This window comes from Triturus cristatus, chromosome 3_2, assembly GCF_964204655.1.
Source record: "Triturus cristatus chromosome 3_2, aTriCri1.1, whole genome shotgun sequence".
NCBI lineage: Eukaryota > Metazoa > Chordata > Amphibia > Caudata > Salamandridae > Triturus > Triturus cristatus.
In genome coordinates, this window is record NC_140584.1 from 537194525 (window position 1) to 537220731 (window position 26207).

Here is a 26207-nt window from a genome sequence, read left to right on the forward strand (position 1 = left end):
ATCTCCTGTCGATATCTCAATCAACAAGAGGAGCCCTGTCAGGTAGTGAATCTTGTAGAATTACTTTTGATGCTATAGTTGGCGTAGTCTTTTTGTAGTAAGGCATACTTGGATGAGCAGGGAGTAAGTGTCCTTGCTGAGCATTTGAGTCAAACCGAGAGACACAATAAGAGCTACCTGAAGCAATAACAACTCTTATATGGAGGCTGACACCGACTACCACAAGACCATTAGAGTTATTAGCATGGAGATCCATAATAAGCAAACATATTTACTCCCATAGTTACAATAGCCCTGATTCTTGTGACGATATTGCAAATAATTAATTGTATTAAGCTTCTGTCAGCCTGTAAAAAAGAAGCAGAACACTTGGGAGAGAGGCCAGTAGTACAAACCCATATGCACATCTTTAGGAAAAGATTTCTGGGCCAAACACCATATCTATCTCTTTACCTATTGCAGAACTGGGAGGCACTGCTAATTCTCACACTTGCACTTGATTTCTCCCAACTGCTACAGCTCTATGTGATCAGTTATAGATATTTTGAGATTCATCTTTATTTTGCTGACCAGTACATTGCCGAAGCTTGTTATCATTTGGGTCGCACAACTAAATTATGGTGGGAAATATTTTTCCACAGCTCTCCAGAAAACAGAAATTACAGACTGGTTGGCTTTTTACTTTTCATTATCAGAATTTAAGAGCATGCAATTCTTGAATTTTTTTGGGATATTTTAAAAGTTCAGTTAATTTTTCTATTTATCTTTTGAGCACGATGCAAATGAATTAAATTTACTGTTGCAGGTTTTTGTAATCTTTTCAGCTACTTAATCAGTTTTGAACATCTTAAATTGAACTCTCAAGATGAGTGCTTTAGACAACATGAGAGATTCATAAAAAAACTTACCTTTCATAATAGGTGGCTCGGTGTCCTACAAAAAATTAAACTAATGCCCTTTATTCAACAGGAACAGTTTATCCAAAAGTCAAAAGAAAATAGACTGCATTAACAATGTTAAAAGTATTCAACAGATTTCTTTTACCTGCTTTTTTCTTTTTTTCAGAAGAAGCCTCAATAGCAGACAATGCTGTTGGTATGCTCTTACGCATAGAACGACTTCCTCCAGAATCTTCACGAGCAGAAGAAAATGAAGGTATTGTTTCCAAATTTTTCGTAAGCTCATTTTCCTTTTTAGTCAATGTTTCTGCACTCTCAATAACAAGAGGAGCAACAGGAGTCATCAATGGCAAATTTGTAAAAGCCACATGTTGTAAAAAGGGGGCCCTCAGTACTGGAGCAGATGGGCGCTTAGTCTGATTCAGCTCTTTAGCAGGAGATGGGAAAAATTGTTGCTTTGGTTCGTCTTTTAGAAAATCTAAGAAAGAACCAATAAATCCAGACTTAACTTCTGGTTGCAGCTCTTCTACCTCTTTAATTTTTTGTCTTATTCTTTCTTGATGTTGAGAACTGTCAAGATAGCTGTCTGTAATATCATCTGGAGAATAAGGCAGACTCAAATCAATTCCCTTAGATGTTTGCCGTTTGTCCAGTAACTCATTCTTCTCTTGCTGGTTTGTGTTCTCATCCTTGGCGAAAAGTTCATTTGAAACATGTGCACTCTCTTGGGTTTTCTGTAGTTTGCTTTGTATTGTGTCTTTGTTCTGATAATCTGTTTTTGTGCCCAAATTACCACATGGTTTGGTCTCCGTGTTTACCAGTGGTAAAACGTTATTTTGATTACCAGCCACATTACCATAATCATCACCAGTGTTAAGCTTATCTGGTACAGCGGTTTCGTCCTTTAGATGACTGTCATGAAATAAGCAGTTTTGATTTCTAGTTTTATTGAATGCATCACTCCGAACACAACTGGCTTCCTCAATCATTTGGCCTGTGTTGGACTGTCTCTTAACGGTGGCAGAAGTATGCAATTGCTCCTTATGGTTATGTTTAAGAGTTGAAGAGCACATTTCACTTGGAACACTGTGGTCATTTGTTTCAGTGTGTGGTTTATCAGCAGTTAGATTGTTGGACCTTACTGTAGAGACCGGTGAAATGTTTATGGAGACGTGTCCATTTTTTTGAAAGACTGCATTTATCTTTTCATGGTTTGAAAGAGTTGCTTGTGGAATAGTATGGCTTGGAGACTCTTGTCTAACATTTGACTGAAAGTGAGGTTTTTTATCATCTCTGTTTTCCACAGAAATATTTCCCTCATTAGAAGCAGCTTTGGCAAACTCCTGTGTGACCACCAGACAAGCTGTAGCTGAAGTGTTATTAGTATTTGAGATGGTTCTCCGTTTATCAGTAAGGAGCAGTGACTCAGGGAAACGCACTGAACCAAAAGAAACAACTTTGTTTTTTAAATCATACTGACTGAGTTGTCTAAAATTATCTTTTGTGGTCAGTTCTTGCTGCTTTAAAGGTTTTGAAGGCACAGTAATGTCCATCTTCAAAGCTTCAGAATGTTGAGAATATAGCTGCTGCTGAGACTGCCCCCCATTGCTATGATTAATATGACTGTCCATTGGAAGGATTGGATGCGTTATCCGCTGACTGCTCTTATTTTGCGATGCTTCTGTTGAAGTCTTTGTTTGTCCTACGAAAGTGAAGAACAAGTTACTTAACAGTAACTATGGATTCCAAGACTTGAGGTGTATGCAAGTTACCATTCTTTGAAGTATCCCAGGTAAAAAAATTAAGTGAAATGGATCACTGTCACTAATTACATTCATTACATTAATAGATATGTACCATTTAAACAGGTAAGCATAATCTCCTTTCTAGTTTTCCCAACACTCCATTATCTGCCCAATCCCTGGGAAAGCGTGTTCTTTTCGACTAGAATAGCTTTGACCCAGGCTCTGAAATAAACACCACAGGGCGAACCAGGCACATTTGAGGTTAGAAAAGGTAGGAAGGGCAGAGTGGTAACCTACATACACCACGAGGCTTGGGGGCTCCATAATTACAGTTAAGTAACTTGTTCACACCGTTCACCATATGGTGCATGCAGGCTCACACTCTTTAAAACCGCTCCTATGAAACTGACAGCCTAAGCTGTAAATATTCCAAACTAAAATAAGTAGCTAAAAAAAAATGATTAGAAAAAAAGTATTGAGGATGCACACAACAGACTACAGAAAGCTCTACTCCTGGCCCCAAGGCATGGGCGTGTGTTTGATAAATGAAGACTGTATGCCTACAGTCTTGCATACATAGTCCAAAAGCATGTGGAACTAATCGTCTTGCAATAAAAATCAATACAATGCATAGTATATCAACAATTTCTTTTTCTTCTATTATGCCATTGTTCTCGGAGGGTATTACAAGTCCCAGCAATCTACAACACTTATCTCTAATACTGGAGTCAATCAATTAAGGGTTTATAAAGCACGCTACTCACCCGTGAGGTGTCTCGGAAATATTTTTAACTGCTAACTTTCAAGAAAATGAACAACAATAAAAGAAAGAGCAGTAGAAAACTTGTTCTCATGTTACATTTCATGACGATTTATGTGTCACTAAGAAAACAGTGTGAAACGTAAGTTACTTACTTTGGTTAACCCCTTATCTGGTAGAGACATAGTATAGCCGCAAATTCAGTACCTTAGAATTCTCACCAGGTGCCAGACCGGATCCAGAAATCCTTTTCAACAGTACCACTAAACGTAGGTAGGGAGCGTTGTGCGACTCCATATATGCTGTAAGCAGCATCAACGGAGTCCATATAAGCCCCTCACTGACGCGCTGACTGTGGAAACAGTGTGCCATAACAGATAAATATCTCTTTGAATTAACAATTACGAAGTAAAAATGTGCAGAATGCAAATACCAAGGAAGGGATCTTTAAGGTAAGATGGAAACTGTTCGCACAACGGGGAGGACGGGTGGGTCAGTAAGGAGTCTGCGGCTAGACTATGTCTCTATCAGGTAAGGCATTACCGAAGCTTAGTAATTTGGTCATCTGGTAGAGATGTCTACCTGCAGATTCCTTTCCTTAGAATACATACCCAAGCACTACTATTCACGGATTCTCAGAGGAGGGTCTGCAAACTGATCGTACTAAATATTCCTGAATAGAACTAGCCGGTCTAAAATAAGACAGAAGAGACAAGACACTATTAGGAAGTAAGGTGAGCAGGAGCATACACTTTACCCTAAGAAATGTGGCAAGAACCACAGGGAAGCAAAGTAATAAAGACGGTGAAAGCATGGGAATAGTATTACCCATGGCAGAGGAACAGAAATGTTTCTTTAGACAATATTCAATATAAGAACAATACTAGGACGCTCCCAAGGTGGAATCTGACCCATGGTTGGCCGTGACTTAGGAACCCAAAGGTAACAGCCAATGTCGCTTCAGCTATAGGGCCTTGACTTAGAAAACCAGTATGTCAGGCAAATGTACTCCGCAAAACTTGGGGAAAATGGGCCCATGAACCTTACCCATGGGCAGCTAGGGCTTGGAGGGCCAGAGGCAATGCAAATGCATTAGAGGCAAACCTACCCTGAGAGACACTGAGAAAGGAACCTTGGAATAGATCCACGGTGGAGGTTCATGGATGAATGGCACCACCGGAAAAAAAAATTGATAAGACAAGAACAAGTACTGACAAGCGCACCGCTTGTGTTAAGAAAAATGTCCCAGAGACAGAACGATACCGATGGGATCATTCAATACGTAGAACGAATAGAGGTGGAAAGAAGAGCTAGTGCATAAATAAAGACTCAGTGAAGACCACATGGCAAGATAATAATGAAGGGTACATCCATGTAAGCTATACGTAGGCCCGGTTTATGAAATGTAGCATAACACATATATAAAGAATACACAATAAATATGCACTGTTATATACATATATACACACACACACACACACAAATACATATATAAACAATAACTTTCATACATATCAATATATCGATGATGGAGAAGCTATCACCTCGCTGAAGCTGAGAAATATAGGTAGTATGGGCTGAGTAATCAGCAACATAGTACTAACCATAAAATAGTGATAGAGTGAGAGAAAACAAGACTATAACTAGGCCAAGGTAAGAGAGGCTAATTCATGGAGGCCTAGAAAAATGTATTGAGCCTTATCATCCAATGGTAAGGCATATCCGACAGAGCAGGAGCAGACCAAAGATCGGAAGAAAGTAAAACACATAGTATCATAGGGACCAAATACCCACAAGCTGAACAGTTAAAAAAAATTGAACCAAGCAATGAAAGCTAAGCAACTGAAGAGATGCACTCTAAAGAAGAACAATTGTTGATTAGAGGAAACAAAGTCTCCCAGAAAAAGGGGGGCGGGGGGTGACATCCACATAAAGTATAAAGGCAACACTCCTACAGCCCTGATTATACCAAGGTACATGGGTGAAGAAAATCCAGAATAGGGTTAAAGAAGTAAAATGCACAACAGAGATAGATATTGTTTATGAAGATGAAATCTCAGCAACAAAAGATAACACATAGGTGTAATGACTAACCCCTGAAGGTAGATCATTAGGACACTGTACCGAACAAAATGAAGATTTGTCCACATAGAGAGTCACCAAAGAGGACAGGCAAGCCAACAAAAAAACGAAGTCCAAGAGGACAAAACCATAATGTTCTAGGAAAAGTTTCAAATAACAAGGAATCCACCAAAAGGAGTATGAGCCATTATCACACAAAAAACGACCAAATAGTGTCACTGCAAGTATAAAAATGTAGACGCCTTGATGCCACGCGTGTATGAACTCCAAAAAAGGAGGTGTTTGTGGCAATAAGGGGAAAAGACTTGCCTGCAGCCAATAAGTGAGTACAGCAGATTTCCTGACAGAAAAGTCAGAGCAAGGAGAGGGAGACCAGTGGTAGAAAAAAGTCAGCACTTAAGTAGTTCCACACAGATAAAGAATGTGGAGGAAATCACAAACAAGAAGATCAGCATGGCGGAGGAACAAAACAATTTAAGAAACACCCTTGTGAAAAAAACAAGAAGTGCAATTCCAAACACTCCTGACACAGTAAGAAATAAGGAATTATCGACTCCCTCGCGCAATTCGTCTATTACATGCTGTAGTTTAAATCATACTATAAGGGAGCTACCCTCGTCAGAAAACATATACAACATATTTAAGCCTTCAAAAAGGAAAGAGAAACCATGCCCAAAAATCCAGGCCATACAAATCACGAAACCCACAGCTACATCAAGGAGTACAACAATAGAATCCAGTACAATCTACCCAGGCGCGTTCAACCCGGTCAAGGAAAACACAAGCAAAGTAAGTCACAACCTCGACATAACTCATAGCTATAGCCACGGAATCGACGAAGTCACCAGCGTAAGGGTCAACGAAATTCATAAACACAATACTAGCGTCCTTCCGAACACACCCCTGAATCTCCCAGAGCCTACTTTGGTCGAAAATGCAATGGAAAGGGGAGCAGACAACGTGCCACAGCGTGACCCCTTTAATTATAACAACAAATTGGATTTTATCCATTGCCATTGATAAACTTTATTTCGGCTCTATGGCCATAAAAGCGACATAGATTATCACAGTACACAATATAATAAAAGGAAAGATAAAAACACAACCAGTCAATTCATATTTGGAAAATATTGCAAGTACATTCGAATAAAACAGGGAAATATTTGGGCAAAATGGTTAATTATAAAAATTTCCTACGTGATATCCATACAGCATTAAGGAACCGGGAAACTGCAAAGACTATCGGGGGTTTGGTATCATACTTTAAGACTCTCATTGCTTTTTCGCACTCTCTGAAACCAAGATTGTTGCATAAGGGCTTGATCCAACGTTTTCTTTGGGGTAAGTATATTGGGCAAAAAAAGAAAACGTGTTTTTCATCCTCCAATATATGGCTACAAGCTGGACAGGCAGTAGAATTGTTGGCATCCCAGCCAGATGTGAATGATCTGAGCGGGAGACAACCCATTCTCAATTGGCAATAAAGCTTCCTCGCGGCCGGAGGACTAACCAGATCTAGAAACTCCTCTCTCCTGTAGTTGTCTTTAATTTGGAGGAACACAGCCGTCAGCCTGCCGATCTTAGGGCATTCATAAAGACACGCAAGATGGTAGTTATTAAACTGTTCGACCAATTTTACTTTGGATAGAGCCGGGCATGAGACCTCCGGAGAGGTCCATAATTCAGGAAGGCCAATCTTAGTGCAGATATCCCTGACGAATCTCAACCAAGGGATATTCTTGCTCTTTAGTTGAGGCCAGACTCCCTTAAATTCCTCACGGTAGAATCCCAACTCATCATTGGACCATAGTCTCTTCCAGTGTATCAATGGACGCAACATTACCACTTGTTCCATGGGTAACAACCCACAATCCAGCCTGATAGGGGTCAACGGGGAGCTAGAGGGAAGACCCAGCAGACTCCTCACGAATGAATTTTCAGACCCAATCAGGCTGTGTATTCTAGAGTGGCCCCAAAATTCTGCTCCATAAATGGAGGCTGCTCTTACTTGTGTCCTATATATTTCTAGTGCTGGGGACACTGGTTTGGAGACCGAACCTCTGAATACTTGGGATATTCCCCCGGTAGTTTGGGCAAGTTTTAGCACAGAATTGGCAATTTGACCACCCCAACCAAAATTTTCTTGTAATAAAATCCCCAGATAGCCGAATGTAGTTACCCGCTCAAGGTGAACGCCATTCAGGACTGGGATTGGCCGTGTGTGTTTGGGGGGATTAAGGATCATGTATTTGGTTTTAGCTAAATTGATCTCTAAGCCTCTTTCTGCGCAAAAATCCACAAAGCCATCCAAGATACGCTGGATGCCAGTTGATGTTCGTGACAACAAAAGAGTGTCGTCAGCGAACATCAACGCTGGCACCATACCCGTGGCAAGTCTTGGCGCATCTGTGTCCCGAATACCTTCCAGATGTTTAATGAGCCCGTTGATATATAAACAGAATAGCGTGGGTGCCAACACGCATCCCTGTCGGACTCCACGGTTGACGGGAAAGCGGGAAGAAAGCTCACCATATTTGCCACATCTAACCTGGGCAAAGTTTTGCATATGGAGTCTGCAAACAATATCCAAAAGATATAGGGGGACATTGAGGGCCCGAAGCACCTTCCACAGATTTCTCGCGGGACCAGGTCAAATGCCGACCTCAGGTCAACAAAAATGAGATAGAGGCTGCCACCCTCTAAACTCACGGTCTTCCAGTGTATGACCTGAAGTCGGAAGATCTGGTCAACAGTGGAGGTGCCCTTTCTGAATCCTGCTTGCAGGAAGCTTAAGATGTTATTGTCGGTCTCCCAGGCCTGGAGTCTGTCCAATATTATACGCCCAAACAGCTTCTGTGTGATATCAATTAGGCTGATGGGCCTATAGTTTGACGGTTTTAAAGGACAGGCTTTCTTGAATATAGGCACGATCTCCGCACCTAGCCAGGACTCTGGGAGATCACCACCCGTCAGAATAAAATTAAATAGGGCACAAAGATACGGCGCCCAGATCATTGGTTCCGAACGGTAGAGGTCGCCAGGGATTTTGTCCAATCCCGGCGCTTTGTTGGGTATCAATAGATGTATAGCCATTTCCACCTCCTTTGTCGTTATCGTCATTGTAGCTTCAGCTTGAATAGGGAGTCTGGGAGGAGAAATGGGCGAAGGTGGTGAATTGTTGTTTGGGCTTGAATAAAGACCTCCATAATGAGCTTCCCATACCACTGGGGCTATGTTTGGGAATGTGATCGTTCCTGCTTCTTTCCTGCCCTTGCTGACAATAGTCCAGAAGCCCCTAAAGTCCTTCGCTACCAAAGTCGATCTTAGTTCTTCCCAGATATCAAACTCCCATAATTTTCTAGCCCTTTCTAAGGTTTGTTTATGTTTGGCCCTCAATACTTTGATCCTGCCTCTATCTAGGGCCTTGATGGCGGTAAGTAACTTGCTCTTCGATTTCCTGCACTCGGCAGAGTACCACAATTGCCTTTTGGGCAAATGGGGCCTCGCGGACCCAGTCAGACAAAACGCCTTCGAGAGTTTGTCTACTAACTGTAGGTGAATGCCTGTTGGTCCAGTTGCCTGTTCTGGTGGAGATCGAGATAAACCCACCTCAGACATTTTGATGAGGTAGGGCAAGGCTATAAATTTCTGAGATTTTATTTGGGCTTGCGGCGATACGGGGCCATCTCACCCTTCGTTTGTTATTGTGTAATATGGGGAGTTGTGCGGTGGTGGATGATGGTACATCATAGGTACTCATGCTCCAACAACCTGGTTTAAAAGTTACAGCTAAAGCGTTGTGATCGCTATCAATTCGATCTAACACCCTAAAATCAAGCACCTTGTCCCAAGATCTAGTTTCAATGAGAATATAGTCAAGGATAGAGGTATGTCCGGCCCTGTTAAAAGTAGCTCGTCCTGGTCTGTCAGAATCAAATCTCCCGTTGCAAGCCCTCAATGACAGGGAAAGGGTGAGAGCGGAGATCTGAAGGACCAGAGGGGTCCATGCTTTGACCTTTAAAATCATTGGATCGGGGATATTCCGGTATTCATTCTCTGTGGTTGGATCGTCTAAAGTCGACACACAGAGTGGTTCGTATTGGCAATTAAAGTCGCCACCTACAACCACAGAATATTCTGGATCCAGAGTCGGGATAAATTTATTTAGCAGTTCCATGACCTCAGATTCCCGACCACCCTGAGAAGGTCTTGAGTAGACGTTCAGGAGAGCCAAGTGGATATTATTTGGCAACTCAAGTAAGGTACATTGAATATCTTCGGAGTTAGTATGGATTTGCCTTGCCAAGGCACCCAAATGGAGTGCCACCCAGGTGGTAAGGCCCCCTGAAGGTCTACCCCTACCACTAGTTACAGCCAATATATTAAAGGATGCAAAGCCTACCCTATGTGAATTTTCCAATGCCCATGTCTCTTGCATTAGACAAATATCAAAATCGTCTATAAAGGCACCCCAGTCCTCACAGTCCAGTTTGCTCTTAAGACCTGCCACATTCCATGACAACAAACGAGGACTCGGCTTTGATTTACTTAGAATTGGGATCTGGTCGGCGACAGAATTAGTGGTAGATGGTGGACTCGTGACCCTTTCTATACTTTCCCGCGTAGGCCAATTTGCCAGCCCTTCCATTACTAGCTGTTTCCCCGGGACTAAGAGCATTTTCAAAATACTAGGTTTCGAGCATCAATCCACTTGATCGAGGGTGCTATATCTATTAAAATGGTGGAAAGCTTCAAGCGGGGGTGGGCAGAGCCGGTCTTGGCCTTGAATTATATTAAAATCAAGAGGGGGTAATCCAACCCTACCAGTTCGCACATTGTCCACCCTTCCCCTGTTGAAATCATTAGTACTAAGGTACTGGGGTCCTGGGTAGAAATAGATAAGGGGGAGAGCTCTAATTACTGAGTGGGGACTGGAATTGGGGCCTGGCTGGAATGTACAGATATACCTAACCGTATTTGGGTTCCTAAAATTGATGACTACACAATCTCCTTGAACATCTTTGGCTCTGTGTCCAACCCAATTGATTCTCCTAGCGAATAGAATCTCACTTGAGCACTGTTTCGGGAGCGGTTTGTTGCAGTTTAACCAGTGCGTACATTTATTCTTTAAATCGAGAAATGTCTCCCTTGATCCTTGGTTCAAAGCAGGAACACCAGCAAGGATCACCACATATGGTGCAGATTCAGGGGGGAGATCCAAACAAGGTAACTTCGGGTCAAGGGAGAGCTCTGGCTGCTTGCATGGAGATTGAACGAGCCCAATAGACTTTGTTAGTGGGATATTGGGTGTATTGGTAGTTGCAGGGCTCGCTCTGTTCCTGGGACTCCCTATACTGGCTGGAACATAGGGGACTGCATGTGAGACAGTAAGCAATCTCTGGCTCTGACCCTGTACGATAAGTTGTTCTGCAGTAACTGTCAGAGCAGTAGGTGGGTTGGAGACAGAGACACCAGTTTCAGCAGAGCTTTCTATATTACCCCCTCTATCCCCTGTACCCTCAGTCCTGGTAAATGAAACAATCATTGGTTCCAAATTAATGAGACTGTTTTCTAAGGAATCGAGTCTATTACAGATTGGGCGACAAATCGCGGTAAAAAGCTGTTCCATCTTTTGCCAAAAGTCATTGTTCCGTACGGGGTCCAGCGGTGCCTCGGGGCCTTCAGCCATCAAATCTGTGGTAGGCACGGGTTCAGATGCCCCATCGTTTGTCCGTTTTTTAATTTTAGGTCTTTTATTGGTCGGCACTGGGCCACCCCTTTTACGTTTCACCGCCTTCTCCGAAAGCTTAGTAGGAATAGCATCGGGGCGTATGGGTTGGCCAGATCTGGTAGTGCCTTCAAAGATCATGGGTATGGAAGAGGCGGGGCAAGAAGAATCACCGGGTTCAGTCACAATACAAACGCTGTTGTTTGCTGCAGCATCGACATTTTCATTTCTGCTCAAGGATGAAACATTGGTATCGTGGACTGATGTAGGTAAATGGTTTGTAGCTACCTGTGATTTGACTGAAGCAATATTGCCCAATGAAGAGCGCTTGTCGAGCACTAGATCGAGAGACAGTCTTTTCTCAGTAAGTTCGATTTCCTTCTGTAAGACTGACGCAGCTCTAGTGATAAAATTATCCAGAGTTCCAACTACTCCGGACCCGCTCAGAGACTTCCGGCCCTTCTTGGTGCCGGCAGTGGCCATTATCAGTTAGTGACGATTAAAAAAAAAAAGAAGAAAAAAAAAAAATAGCAGCAAATCAGCACTGTGGTGTGTCTACAAAATCGCCCGAGGTTGTTGATTGGACTCAGACCGCTACACAATATAGTATAATAACTCACTGGCGCACGGCTCACCTGTTCACCTGTAGAACCAAGAGGTGTGTCCCGTCCCGGCCTCAGTCGGTCTCTGACTGGCCCGCCCTTGTCCCGGGCTTCGCCCGCGCTGCGGAAATATGTGCGCGGAAAGATATAGTCACGCCGGGGGGCGGGTCCTGAGGAAGAGGCAGGCAGCAGCAGCAGGAAGTTGGAGGGCTGCTGGACCTCGCAGTCCTCGGTACGGGAATCCCAGGGCACCAAAGGTCAGTTTTTCCACGAGCGGCTCCCGCGAAGCGGGGGCCGCGAGGTTTTGTCCTGAGTCCAGGGGCGGGTCCTGAGGAAGAGGCAGGCAGCAGCAGCAGGAAGTTGGAGGGCTGCTGGACCTCGCAGTGCTCGGTACGGGAATCCCAGGGCACCAAAGGTCAGTTTTTCCACGAGCGGCTCCCGCGAAGCGGGGGGCGCGAGGTTTTATCCTGAGTCCAGGGGTGGGTCCTGAGGAAGAGGCAGGCAGCAGCAGCAGGAAGTTGGAGGGCTGCTGGACCTCGCAGTCCTCGGTACGGGAATCCCAGGGCACCAAAGGTCAGTTTTTCCACGAGCGGCTCCCGCGAAGCGGGGGCCGCGAGGTTTTGTCCTGAGTCCAGGGGCGGGTCCTGAGGAAGAGGCAGGCAGCAGCAGCAGGAAGGTGGAGGGCTGCTGGACCTCGCAGTCCTCGGTACGGGAATCCCAGGGCACCAAAGGTCAGTTTTTCCACGAGCGGCTCCCGCGAAGCGGGGGCCGCGAGGTTTTATCCTGAGTCCAGGGGTGGGTCCTGAGGAAGAGGCAGGCAGCAGCAGCAGGAAGTTGGAGGGCTGCTGGACCTCGCAGTCCTCGGTACGGGAATCCCAGGGCACCAAAGGTCAGTTTTTCCACGAGCGGCTCCCGCGAAGCGGGGGCCGCGAGGTTTTGTCCTGAGTCCAGGGGCGGGTCCTGAGGAAGAGGCAGGCAGCAGCAGCAGGAAGTTGGAGGGCTGCTGGACCTCGCAGTCCTCGGTACGGGAATCCCAGGGCACCAAAGGTCAGTTTTTCCACGAGCGGCTCCCGCGAAGCGGGGGCCGCGAGGTTTTATCCTGAGTCCAGGGGTGGGTCCTGAGGAAGAGGCAGGCAGCAGCAGCAGGAAGTTGGAGGGCTGCTGGACCTCGCAGTCCTCGGTACGGGAATCCCAGGGCACCAAAGGTCAGTTTTTCCACGAGCGGCTCCCGCGAAGCGGGGGCCGCGAGGTTTTGTCCTGATTCCAGGGGCGGGTCCTGAGGAAGAGGCAGGCAGCAGCAGCAGGAAGTTGGAGGACTGCTGGACCTCGCAGTCCTCGGTACGGGAATCCCAGGGCACCAAAGGTCAGTTTTTCCACGAGCGGCTCCCGCGAAGCGGGGGCCGCGAGGTTTTATCCTGAGTCCAGGGGCGGGTCCTGAGGAAGAGGCAGGCAGCAGCAGCAGGAAGTTGGAGGGCTGCTGGACCTCGCAGTCCTCGGTACGGGAATCCCAGGGCACCAAAGGTCAGTTTTTCCACGAGCGGCTCCCGCGAAGCGGGGGCCGCGAGTTTTTATCCTGAGTCCAGGGGCGGGTCCTGAGGAAGAGGCAGGCAGCAGCAGCAGGAAGTTGGAGGGCTGCTGGACCTCGCAGTCCTCGGTACGGGAATCCCAGGGCACCAAAGGTCAGTTTTTCCACTTACTACATTTCAAGGGGAAACCACGACATTCTTAACAGAAGTGTCCTGCTTAAACTCTTTAAAGCCCTTTCTCTGAGTCACATTAACACCAGTGACATAGTTAGTACAGGATTCAAACAGAACCCGAACCTTACGGGTCAAGAAATCACAAGAGCGACGTTCGCAGATAACTCCCTCATTGAGCAAATCTGGCAGCAGAGGGATCTATTTGCCAAGAGGGGCATCGAGCTCAAAAAGATCGTCCCCCCTCGTTACCCCAGCCTGCTACAGCTTCCATATTCACACAGCGGGCATGTTAAAGGGAGCTAAAGGCCCGGACCATAATAGCCCATTAAAGGGAACAGACTCCATGGCCAGGAGAATTACCATCAACTTTGCCCATCGAGAAGCCACCAAGACTTCGGGACTCTGGCATTCGAACTCGGCCGGAACGTCCCTTGAAATGGCATGAACTAATTCACTCGCAGCCTCAAACTTCCTCCACGGTTGTAACATCTGTTCTTGGAACGTGCACGGCCCAAGTAAAAAATTAGAGGATCCTGGTTTTATGGATTTTATTACACAGTACAACATTCTCCTCTTCCAAAAAACATAGCAGTGAAACCCGTCACCTATTTTTTTAAACCAATGGGAAACAACTCAACTTCTACAAACCCTCAGAGGTTTGAGTCGCACCTCTCTCAGGACTTTTCCTATAAACCGTCCCAAACTAAATGAATCAGCTATCTTGGCTCACATAGTGTGCAACTCCACTACCCCCGTTGTTTCCAGAGGGTGATCCACAAGATCAAAACAAACTTAGAAACACACTGTAGGTTGCACCACTTCGTCCAGTCAAAAACAAACAATAATATATGATTGTCCATAAAGTGTAAATCATTCAAGTATTCCTCTTTATTTTTCTTCACAGATCGTGGACAGCCAACGCGTTTCGTTCTTTAACAAAGAACTTCCTCAGGGCTACAAAAACATTTAAAAATATATATATAATACCATTGTAGCAGTATAGTTGATATAATATATTACACAACACATTATTCAACCAAACAGAAGATACTCTCATGAGCACTGTACATTGCATGTAGTGTTTGAAAATATGTTCACAATTCAAATCCCCATTTTTTCTCTACTTATTATCCATATCCGGTCACTAATAGAGTTATAGATGTTCAATATCAAGAAGCAAGTTAATTCCAACTCAAAATGCACATTCCAAATAATATATAACAAAAGAGAGAGATATATACACAGCTTGATTCCATGAGCGAAGCATGTTATCATCTTTTAGTTCTAGTGGCATGCTTCTTCCATGGTCATAGGATACAATGAGGTTACCAATCCCGGTCCATACTGATAAAATGCAAAGCAGTTCCCATTACAATCCAATCCTCTTTCCAAGGATAGAGTATAGCAACAAAAATAATAATGTTATCTGGCCTCACTCTTACGAATCCAATATACTGCATGACTTATGCTATCACCACATGACAATGTTATTGCAGATGGAAGCGCAACATACATACCAATTTATCTCAATGCCAGTTGTTTACTTTGGTGAACGAATTGTTTTCAATAGTATCCTTTGTATATTGTCATGTAGATAGAACTCCAAGGGAACTATCCCAAACTCTCTGCCTGTCAAGAAATTAATAGCAACTACTATCATAGGCTGACTTATAGTGTTTAGAAAGTTTGAGTAATGTACTTTCATTATAAAATCTAATTTCTTACCTATTTTAAAGGCATAGTCGGTATCTTGATGTTCTCAGAATGATCCTTAATTCAAGGCTATTGTGCCTACAATTAAAGTAACAATTGATATGTAACTCTGTAGTTGTATCACTGCAGTCACAAGATTTGTTAGACTCCCTATCCAAACCTTTGCAGGTTATTAGTAGGGGCTTGTTGCTAAAGTATAATTGTATTCAGTTTTACTGCATTTCGAATTTTATATTCTTATCTCGGTACTTAGTTGAAAACTCGGTGTGTTCCCCAAAAACGATTAGAGAAACCACATGACCTTTAATGTATTAAAAATGTTCTGCTATATAAATTGCACATATGTCGGTATAATGGCAAACAGTAATCTTAGCAAAAGAACGTGCCAAGTTTCAATTACGTATCATTTCAAAACTTGAATAGATGACAACTCTTGTTCTCAGCCTCTCCCCATTCCCCATGTTTGCTACAATATCGTTCCCCATATAAAGGTGAGCCTCGCTTACCCGTGATTTCGACGATTTTATGACCTTGTCACAGTACTTGATTGGCAATGCTATACGTTCCCCAATAATATTTCGGGAAGCCACATACCCCGCCCAAATGCATTCCTTTGGAAGTGTTGTTTTTAATCCTATCATTTACGCAGTGATATTATTTCTACTTTACGAAATGCACCTATGTCGGTATACCACCAAGTTCAAAACTTAATTTTGTTTTTTGTTTTTTCCCTCTTTTTCTGCTCTAGCTCTCAACCACTCACTATTCACCATATCTTCTACCCTAATACTTCCCATATCCGATTGAGCTTCGCTTACCCATGACTCGATGAATTGGGATGAACAGCAAAATACGCGTACAAGTGCTTCAAAGAGAACCGCGCGGGCGTCTTCCTGCTTTTTATCCATAACGAGACGTCTATCACGTGGTCCTACGTCGTAGAGGACAAGTTTAGGGATAGTCTCTAAATTACTACCTTTTGCGATAGTATTCCGTTCTCAATATCAAACCCCAAAACAATCCACTTTGAACGACATATTAGTTGGGATTCTGGCCCCGCATATGATGCGGATAGGGAATCAAATATTATATCTTTATATAATCAATCTAAGTGATCCACGCCTAGTATATGCATTTTGTGGGCCCTATTATTAGACGCAACATGAGCAATATTATAGTTGTATTCATATTGCTTAGATTAGCGAGGCCCTTATACAACATCATTACCTTTATATAGCTATTATCGATTCACAATGCCTAGCAGATAAATACAATTCAACTTCATTATGCATCTGAAGATGGGCTTAAGTCATGTATAATCGTGAAGTTATATGTATTTTGTTACTAACCTCTAGAACTCTAGTTTAATTCCATTGTTCCTCCAAGCAAACCAAGCCCACAAGTGTATTTACTATCACTAAAAATAATAAAGTACCCACTCTTTATGTGGATCTTGACATGGCAACCTGATAAATACTGACATAGTTTTATAAGCAAAGAGTTTTGCGTATAGTAATATTGCGCTTCCATAAAGCATCTAATGTAGTGAGGAAAATCAACATTATGTTAACTGTGACCCCATGACAATGGTGCACAGTCACCATTCAGATAGATTTATACAAAACAACAGAGAATGTTTGAGACCAACCTTGTTAACCATTCTTGTACAGGTCTGATACTTGATAGGGACTTGTTTGCTCCTGAGGCGGAAAGCCGGGAGCCAGTTAGTTTTAACTATTTTAATCTCTTATTTTAATCTCTGTGTGTTAAAATAAAATTTTGCATCTTACTTACGGAGCACTTGGCACAACGTTCTGGGCGCGTGAAGGCTACCGCCTTATACCGCTGTTCCCTGCAGGCTTCCTGGTGACGCTGGGCACTCGGGACCAGAGGGGCCGACACACGATAGCGGCCATCTTGGGAGTAGGAGGAGGTCACGGGCTAGTTGTTGGGAGGTAGGGCTACACGCGCTGCCACTAAACACATAAATTTAAACGTTCCCCTACGCGTTAGCGTACGCGTTGGCGGGAGCGCCGAAGGAGCGCCTAAGGAAAGCCCGTCTGTGCCCGTCCGTGCCAGGCCGGAGCAGGACGGAGCTTAGGACTGCAGTCATGGCAGCTCAACTGCCAAATAGACTTGTGTATAATGGTGAGTTTTTGATGACATTGAGAGACCACGCTAGATCATTCTGCCTTCCGGTGGCCCTTTTAGATAGCATATCCACCCATTGTCATCGCTGCACTACACTGCACTGCAATCCCCTTAAATCAGTGAAAGCTACTAACACCCCTATTATATTTGCACTGTTAAATTGCAGATCCCTCCCGCAGCATTCAATAGAAATCAACCTGATTCTAGAGGAAAGAGTCCCAGACATACTCTTCCTAACCGAGACGTGGCTCACTGAATCATCTGACCCGGATATTGTTCAGGCCCTCCCCCCCAATTACTCTATTATTAGACAAGACCGTCAGACAGGACGTGGAGGAGGTGTGGCAATTATCTATAAGAATATATTTAGTTGCAGAACCCAAGACAGCCCACTTACAGACTGCGAGAGCCTTGGCTTCTCCATCTCCATTTCGCCCACGAGTACCTTCTCAGGGATCTTGGTCTATAGACCCCCGGGTGACCATCACAGCTTCTGTCATAATCTTCTTGATAAAATCTCCCTTTCTATTAGCAGCTCCTCTAATTTTTCCATCCTGGGCGATCTTAATATTCATCTTGATGAAACAGATACAGCTGCTACTCAATGCCTGCTGGATACCTTGGGATTAGTTCACCTTGATCAAATTGTGACTTCCCCTACACATACAGCAGGTCATTTGTTAGACCATTGTTTCACTAATCTCAAGAACATAGTGTGTGAACCGCCCCACTTTATCCCCTGGTCAGATCACGCCCTACTTTCCTTTGCTTGGTCTCCTGATATACATAACCATAAAGTTAGCCTCTCAAAGAAAGTCGGCCGAGTCTGGTCCAGATTATCGGTCAGCGACTGGGAAGTTGCCCTGAGGAGATGTCCACCATCCCTTTTTGAGGATCCTGTGGCTGCTAATGAAGCCTTTGATAACTGGCTGAACCACACTCTAAATACCATCCTTCCAAAACAAGAAATGCGACATCGTGAAGGCCATAGCAAACATCCATGGTATACTGATAATCTCAAACAACATAAACAGTCTTGCAAACGGGCAGAGAGGAAATGGAGGAAAGTCTTTTCTCCCGTTGCTAAAACTGAATATAAAACAGCCCTTAGGTCTTATAAAAAATTACTTAAACTCACTCAAGCAGAATACTATCAAACAAAAATTTCAGAGGCAGATAATTCCACCAGAGAGATTTTCAAAGTCTTTCAATCACTGGTTGCGACTCCTAGGATCATCAACCCTCCACCAGACCTTCAAAAACATTGTGAGGCATTAGCCAACTTTTTTGCGGCCAAAGTATCTAATATCTACACTAGTTTTCCAACAATCCCTCACACGCCTGATAAATTGGAGAATGTTACTGAAAGCTCGGAGTTAGTTGCCCCTAATTCAGGCGATGATCTCATGGCCTTTCCGCTATTAGATCTTGCTACGGTGGAACGTCTTCTTAACAACTTAAAATCGGGCTTGCCTCAGGACATCGTTCCACCGGCTGTACTCAAACTTGTCTCGAAAACGGTCTGCCCGATTATAATGCAGGTCATTAATTCATCTTTGACCTCAGGAGAGGTTCCCCCGAATTGGAAGAGAGCAAAGGTACGTGCTTTACTAAAAAAACCTAAGTTGGACCCAGAAGACCTGGCCAACTATAGACCTATTTCACTGTTACCTAGTCTCAGCAAAATAGCTGAAAAGCACGTTAACCAGGTCCTCTCTTCTTTTGTTGAATCTTCGGGTGCCCTTCACTCTTCTCAGACTGGTTTCAGACCTAAGCAAGGTACCGAAACAGCGCTGGTGGCGGTAGTAGAGGCTACCAGGAGGATTGTGGATGCTGGAGGCTGCGCTGCGGTGGTCCTATTGGACCTCAGCGCAGCTTTCGATACGGTAAATCACTCTCTCCTGCTACATCGGCTTCGTCTTGCAGGGATATCAGGATTGGCTCTCAAATGGCTGCACTCCTTTCTATCGGACAGGTATTTCTCAGTCTTCGAGGACGAGGTGTCATCAAACCAGTTGCATCTGATTCACGGCGTTCCCCAGGGATCATCACTCAGCCCCACACTCTTTAACATTTATATGAGACCGTTGGCTGATGTGGTGCTTCCTTGGGGAATTCAGCTTGTCACCTACGCAGATGACACGCAGCTGGTTGTTTCTTTGGCAAGGTGTGAGAAGTTGGCCTGATGTATGATGTCACTAGTTCTAGTGTACACCTTATTTCAGTCCAAATACCCTTATGGTGATTGGTTGTAAAGTCAACCTTATAGACCAGCTATCCTAGTGGTAGCATGGACAAGAGCAGTCTTAGGCTAAACTCTGAATGGCATGTGAAGCCAGCTGTGATACCATATATAATCCCTTGAATACCAAATGAAAGGACACCACAACAGATATATATATAAAATAAAGTGTATTTATTCTAGTCAAACCCTCAGCACTCTTTATGAGGTTAGAGGTAAGTACAACACAGTCTTATTTAAGCATACATTAAGTCACACAGGTAAGTAATACAGTTAGGCCCTAGGGGCCACGCAAACCATATACTAAGTAAGTGGTATAAGGACCACTGTCACGGAAATAGAATAGGCCTAGGCCTAGGGAATCGCTGGGGCTACACTACACTAGCTTTAGTTAGGAAGTGGGAGGCCCACGGGATTCGTGTGCAGAGTGGAAACACTCACGCGTAATGCGTAAAAGTCACTAGCAATAGTACAGTTTAGAAAACGATAGATTTAGGACACTTCCGGAGTAGCTAGGAAGTCGAGACTGGAAAACTAGACACTAGGATAGTCACTATCCTGATGAGCACCGGAGTACCCAAGTTACCTAGCCCACAGGCTGCGGGTGCATAGGGGTGAAGTTGCGTCGGTTTTCGTCGTCGACTCCTATGGATGCCTGAAGAAAGATGCTGACAGGCAGTCAGTGAAGAGTGTCCGGTGGATCCCAAGGCTGGGATCAAGATGAGAGGAGACCTGCAAGCAGAAGGGACAAAGTCAAGGTCACTAGCCAGTGACCACGTGGAACCAGGAAGGAACCAGGCGATGTCGTGAAGATTGCAGGTGAAGGTGAAGCTTGTCGCTGCAGCCAGGAGGACCAGGAAGCGTCGAGGACGACCAGGACCAGGAGGCGAGGTGTCCCACGAAGGCTCTTGCTGTCGGCGGCGTCGAAGTTGGACTAGGACTCACCAAGCCTTGGCAAGCGGAACCCACGAAGAACGGAGGACTTGCTTCTGGTGCAGACCAGGAAGGTCTGGGGTGCTTCTTCTTTGCAGAGAAGCGGGAGCCAGTCTGGAGGAGCCAAACCAGCGCAGAAGATTTCAGGGTGCGTCGTCACAAAGGCCACTAGCCAGCGGGCAAGCAACCGGACAGACGCGGCAAGCAGGAAAATGCAGAAGGGCCCCACGCAGGACTCGTGGAGTGTGGGGGGGCTGATCTTCGGTGCAGATGATGCTTGGGGTTGGGGCTTCTCAATCCCCGGTGCACAACTTCGAGGGTGCCTCAGAAGCTGCGCTTGAAGTTACTAGCCACTTTTCCCATGTAGCCGGTCCCACGTCGCTCGTCGCCTCCACGGATCTCAGCTCTGCTGTGGATGTGGATCAGGGTCGGAGAAGTCTGGAAGTCAAGGCTCTGGTCGGGCTCTGCAGTCGGTTCCTCGTAGAACGTGGGCAAAGCAAAGGGTAGTCTCTTGATGGTGCCTGTTTGCACAGGGTAGCCACTCCTTGGCCACAAGGGAGATTCTTCAGTCTTCTTCTTTCGTCGAATGTCGAAGGTCCAGAGTTTCTGTTCAAGTTTGCAGGTTCAGGATAATCTAAAGTCTTGAGGCCCAACTCCCACTCTTATACTAATCTGGGGGGCTGGGATACCTGCTAGGTCACGCCTTATGGGTGGGACCTGGGAGGGGGTGGTTACACCCACTTCCCTTTGTCCAGTTTCGCGCCAGAGCTGGGGCTGGAGTGCCCCAGCGCCGGTTTGAACTGGACTATGCAAGGAACACCTTGTGTGCCCCAGGCATGTCTCATTCCTTTCAGCCCACCCTGCCCCAATACACTAAAGGCTGTCTGGGGAGGTGCTAGCACCTCCCCAAGCAGGAAACCTATTGTCCAGGCCTCCCTGGCTGGGATCACTCCCAGCTGCAGGAGGTCAGACTTGTGTCGTGGCAGCAGCATCCATTTTGTGATGCTGAGGCTTTGGTCAGAGGCTAACAGTGAAGTATGATTTTAACATGTCTTTCCCTCTAGAAGGGGGGAATAATATCCTCATGTCCAGAAATGGCATGGGGGTATTATTCCACAGTGTTAGACACCTTACACGACATGTTTTGATAAAGCCAAACCATAGTTACCATAACCGTTTAAGATTATAAGGCACTTTAAGAGTATATGGTAGGCTATATCATAGAACAGCTATAAGGACATGGTTCCGAAAGCTGCAGACAGGCTCAGCTCATGCTAGAGCACCATCTCACATGTTACCAAGCACTCTGCCTCCAGGATTGTTAAGGCCTGCCATAGGAGTGACTGATAGGTACACATGTGTCTATATATAAGGGTAGATATAGGCATACTATATCTAAGCAAGGGGTGATTACACGACCTTGCCCCAGCTGAGTGATCAGCCAGTTGTGTCTGATTGGAAGGCCAGACCAGGGGTGGCATAATACATGCTGCAGCCCCTGGGAGGCCTAGGGTACACCTATGCCCTGGGTACCTAGGGTACACTGTACAGGGTCCAATAAGGTGATCCTTACCAATTGGTTATGTACCTAGGGTACATGGAGTCCATTTTAAAGAGAGAGCAGACAGCCTGAGACCCTGAATGGCAGGATCTCAGGCCAACTAAGTCGAAAAACCAGCTAGACACTAGGCAAAAAGTTGGGGGTAACCATAGTCAGATATCCACCTTCCTACACAAGGGACAATAATTTACATCATGGGCTTAACAATCTAACCCCGTGTCTCACCAATGTCCTGGAATGGATGACTTCCTCCTGCCTAAAACTAAATGGAGCCAAAACAGATATCATGTTGTTGGGCTTTAAAGCTCCGATCAACCTTGATCCCTGGTGGCCCAGTTGTCTGGGAACCCCGCCTAAGACCAAAATAAAAAGCTTAGGGGTTTGGATGGATGCCACTCTAAATTTCCAACATCAGGCCAACAAGGTAGCGGCAACCTGCTATGGTCTTATGAGATCGCTAAAAAAAGTCCTTGACCTTCTTCCCTTTGAAGCAAGACGCATACTGGTCCAGTCGTTAATTCTCAAGACTGGATTACGCTATTGCCATATATTTGGGGACATCAGCAGCCACTTTAAAAACTTTGCAAGCTGTTCAGAACTGTGCAGCACGTCTGCTCATGAAGATCCCCAAACGTTGCTCAGCAAAAACCTCAATTCGAACTCTTCATTGGCTCCCAATTCAGGAGAGGATCATATTTAAGGCTTTGTGCTTGGCACATAAGTCCATTCATAATATGGGCCCTTCCATTCTGAACCCTTGGTTTCAGCGCCATCAATCAATAAGATCTCTCAGATCCAATCATCGTAATCTTCTCGTAGTGCCCAGGGTGAGGCTCGCCCGGATGGGCGGCCGGCTACTCTCTGTACAAGCGGCTAAACTCTGGAATAAGCTCCCCGATAACATCAGGCATGAATCAAACCTTACCATCTTCAGGAAGCAACTAAAGACGTTCTTGTTTAAGTAGGTCTACCAACATCCTCCAGGTCTCACAGCGCTGGGATGCCCAAGGGTAGCCATGCGGTATATAAGAAAGTATTCATTCATTCATTCATACAAACAAACCATTTGATTATACGAAGAATAAGCATTACAAGCTAAAGTTACTCTAACTGATATTTTACATTTTCAAAGGAAATAGTGTAATTCATCATCACTATTATGTCCCTTGATTGTACTACGCAATCTACAGATCCATCCTGCCTCATTTTGCCTAAGGGCCAGTTCTCTATCACCCCCTCTGGGTTTCACTGCAATATGGTCTATACCATGGAACCAAATTTCTGGTTTACCCCCATGTTCTTCATTCATATGTGACGTCGTAGGATATCTTGTATCTTTATTGCGAATTGATCGTACGTATTCTTGTATTCTGATTTTAAGAGGCCTGATGGTACTCCCTACATAAATGATATTGCAACTGCAGCCTATTACATATGTTACATATGTTGTTCTGCATGTGATGGTATGCCTTATAGTACATACTCGCTGTGAGTTGTAGCTGAAATCCTTCAGTCTATTCTTTCCATATTGACAAAAATTGCAATCAGTACATGTGAAGAAACCCCATATTGGTCCAGGAAGCCATGTTCCTCCTGGTTTCTCCTTGACAGATACATAACTGGGACATAGCATTTCCCTCAAAGTTCTTCCCCGTCGATGAATAACTTGTGGTTTTGGGGATATCTTATCCTTGACCCTTGGTACCTCCTGAAGCAATGACCAATGTTTCTTTAAGATTTTATATATGTTTTGACTATGTTTATTGAACCTAGTGGCAAATTTAATAGACCCAAATCGATCATTGTTAGCACTTTGAGAATTGCTCATTTTCAAGGTAGTTTCCAGGTGATTTCACCAGTATTTTTCTTTCAGCATGATCCAAAATTCTCTGTTTGTATCCCCTCTGTTTGAACCTAGTTTTGGTCTCCTTAAGATTGGCAATGAATGAGGTCATTTCACTGCAGTTCCTACGAATCCTCACCATTTCCCCAAATGGAATGCTATTAATAGTGGTTTTTGGATGTGCACTTGTAGCATGTAATATGCTATTGCTTTCGGTTGGTTTTTCGAAAAAGTTTGCTTTGAATTGCAGTTCCACATGCTTCAAATGTTACATCCAGAAAATCAATCTGGTCAGTGGAATGTGACATGGTTAAAGTTACATTAAATGAGTTATCATTTAAAAATGTATAGTAGTCATCCAATTGGGCCACCGTGCCATTCCATAGCACAATAATATCATCAATATACCTCCCCCAGAATATGATATTTTCTATCCAAGGGGAGGCATATCTGCCCCAGGCATGTTCTTGTTCCCACTAGCCCATAAACAATCCCGCGTATGAGGGAGCAAATTTTGCTCCCATCGCGGTACCTTGTAACTGATGGTGCCACTGGTTATCATGTAAAAAGAAATTTTTGGAAAGTATTAATTCCGTCATTTCAAAAATCATTGCATTGTGTTCTGACCTTGTCTTAAGAAAGTGCCCCATAGCAAATAGACCCATTTCTTTTTTGAAGCAGGTGTATAAACTAGCTACATCAAAAGTTACAAAATGGAGTCCCTCAGTCCACGTTAGATTCTCAAACTTATTGAGGATGTCTTTGCTATGCTGTATGTAAGCCGGTAAGTTTTTCACCAATGGTTGCAGGAATGAGTCAACATATTCTGATAATCGTTCTGTCGGTGAGTCTATGCCTGCGATGATTGGTCGACCTGGTGGAAAATTCCCCACCTTATGTATTGTGGGGAGGATATATATATACAGGGATAATTAGGTTTGAGAACCATCAGATATCTGACCTCTTCCTCTGTCAATAAACCCCTCTCTTCCCAATCTCCCAATTTAGCATTGATAAAAAATGTTAGGTCAGACATGGGATTAGATGGAATTCGTTCGTAACAAGAAGTATCTGCCAATTGCCTGGAGATTTCACCCATATAATCTGTCTTCCTCATAATTACCACATTGCCGCCCTTGTCAGCTTCTCGTATAACTATATTCTCGTTATGACGAAGGGCATCTAAAGTTAGATGTTCAGCTTTCGTTAGATTGTAAGAAACCGTGTCTCTACGTGGGCTATCATTTAATAGTTTGTGTACATCCTCAGTCACAGGTGATTTAAACAACTCAATATTGTGGTGTGAAAAGTAAGGTATGAACTTAGATTTAGTTTTTAAACCACTATCTATGTCCTCCTTGGGAAAAACACCCAATTCCTCATTCAGATCTTCTAAAGTGATGTTATTTTCCTCATTTAGTGACATAAGTAGATGTATTCCTTCCACATCCCCCACCGTATATTCAGAAGGTGCTGCTCTCGAAGTAATAGACTCAATTGCTTTGGGATTGCAATGAAAAAATTGTTTAATTTTAGAATGCATACAAATTTGTACAAATCAACAATGACATCAATGATTTTACAAGACTGTGTCGGGCAGAAACCCAAGTTTTTGTAAGACTGCACTTTCCTCAGGAGTAAGCACATGATCTGATAAATTAACAATTGACAAATTGCTTGTAGGGGGCATCGCTGTATTTGAACTAGCTGTATCTGTCTCAATTGTATGTGCAATATCTATTTCCTCTTTGATGATCTCAAATCTACAGCCAATTTTGGAACTTCTTTTTTGTTTTTTTGCCCAACTCCTGACTCCCCTCCTTGTCTGATGTTTCTTTGGGGCTGTTTGCTGTTGATACGTAATCTCTCCATCTCCAATAAAAAAGAACTTTTTTCTTGTGGTAATAAGACATTCATGTTGTCACTTCCTGATTGATTACTTTCCGTAGATGTGAAGGAACTCCCACTGACTGATCTAGATTCTGACATATCTTCTCTAGTTCTCTTTGTTGTTTCAGAATTTTTGGTGTTATCAAACCGCTTTGCAAATGTGTATATCCTTCCCTCTCAGTAATCTGTCTCATCCCTCTGGATTTTCTTTGCCTTTTTATCTCTCTGGTATATTTGGTATTCTTCCATCACCTTGTCCAAAATCTCATAGTTCTTTTTTACAACCTCTATGAGTGGACTTGCCCCTATTTCTTTCTCTAATTTGTCAATTTTCTCCAATAATAGTGCTGCCTTTTTT

The 26207-nt window shown here is 44.2% G+C and overlaps 1 protein-coding gene across 2 annotated transcripts in view; it reads right to left on the reverse strand.

The window, feature by feature from the left end:
• QSER1 (glutamine and serine rich 1) overlaps positions 1 to 26207 on the reverse strand; it is a 693647-nt gene that overhangs the window by 408670 nt on the left and 258770 nt on the right. The window contains exon 5 of one of the 2 annotated variants that reach the window (XM_085648247.1): positions 1045 to 2601. The exons of the other annotated variant lie outside the window; for it this stretch is intronic. Coding sequence (XP_085504373.1) covers positions 1045 to 2601 — 1557 coding nt within the window. The remainder of the gene's footprint in view (positions 1 to 1044; positions 2602 to 26207) is intronic. 2 annotated transcript variants of the gene reach the window in all.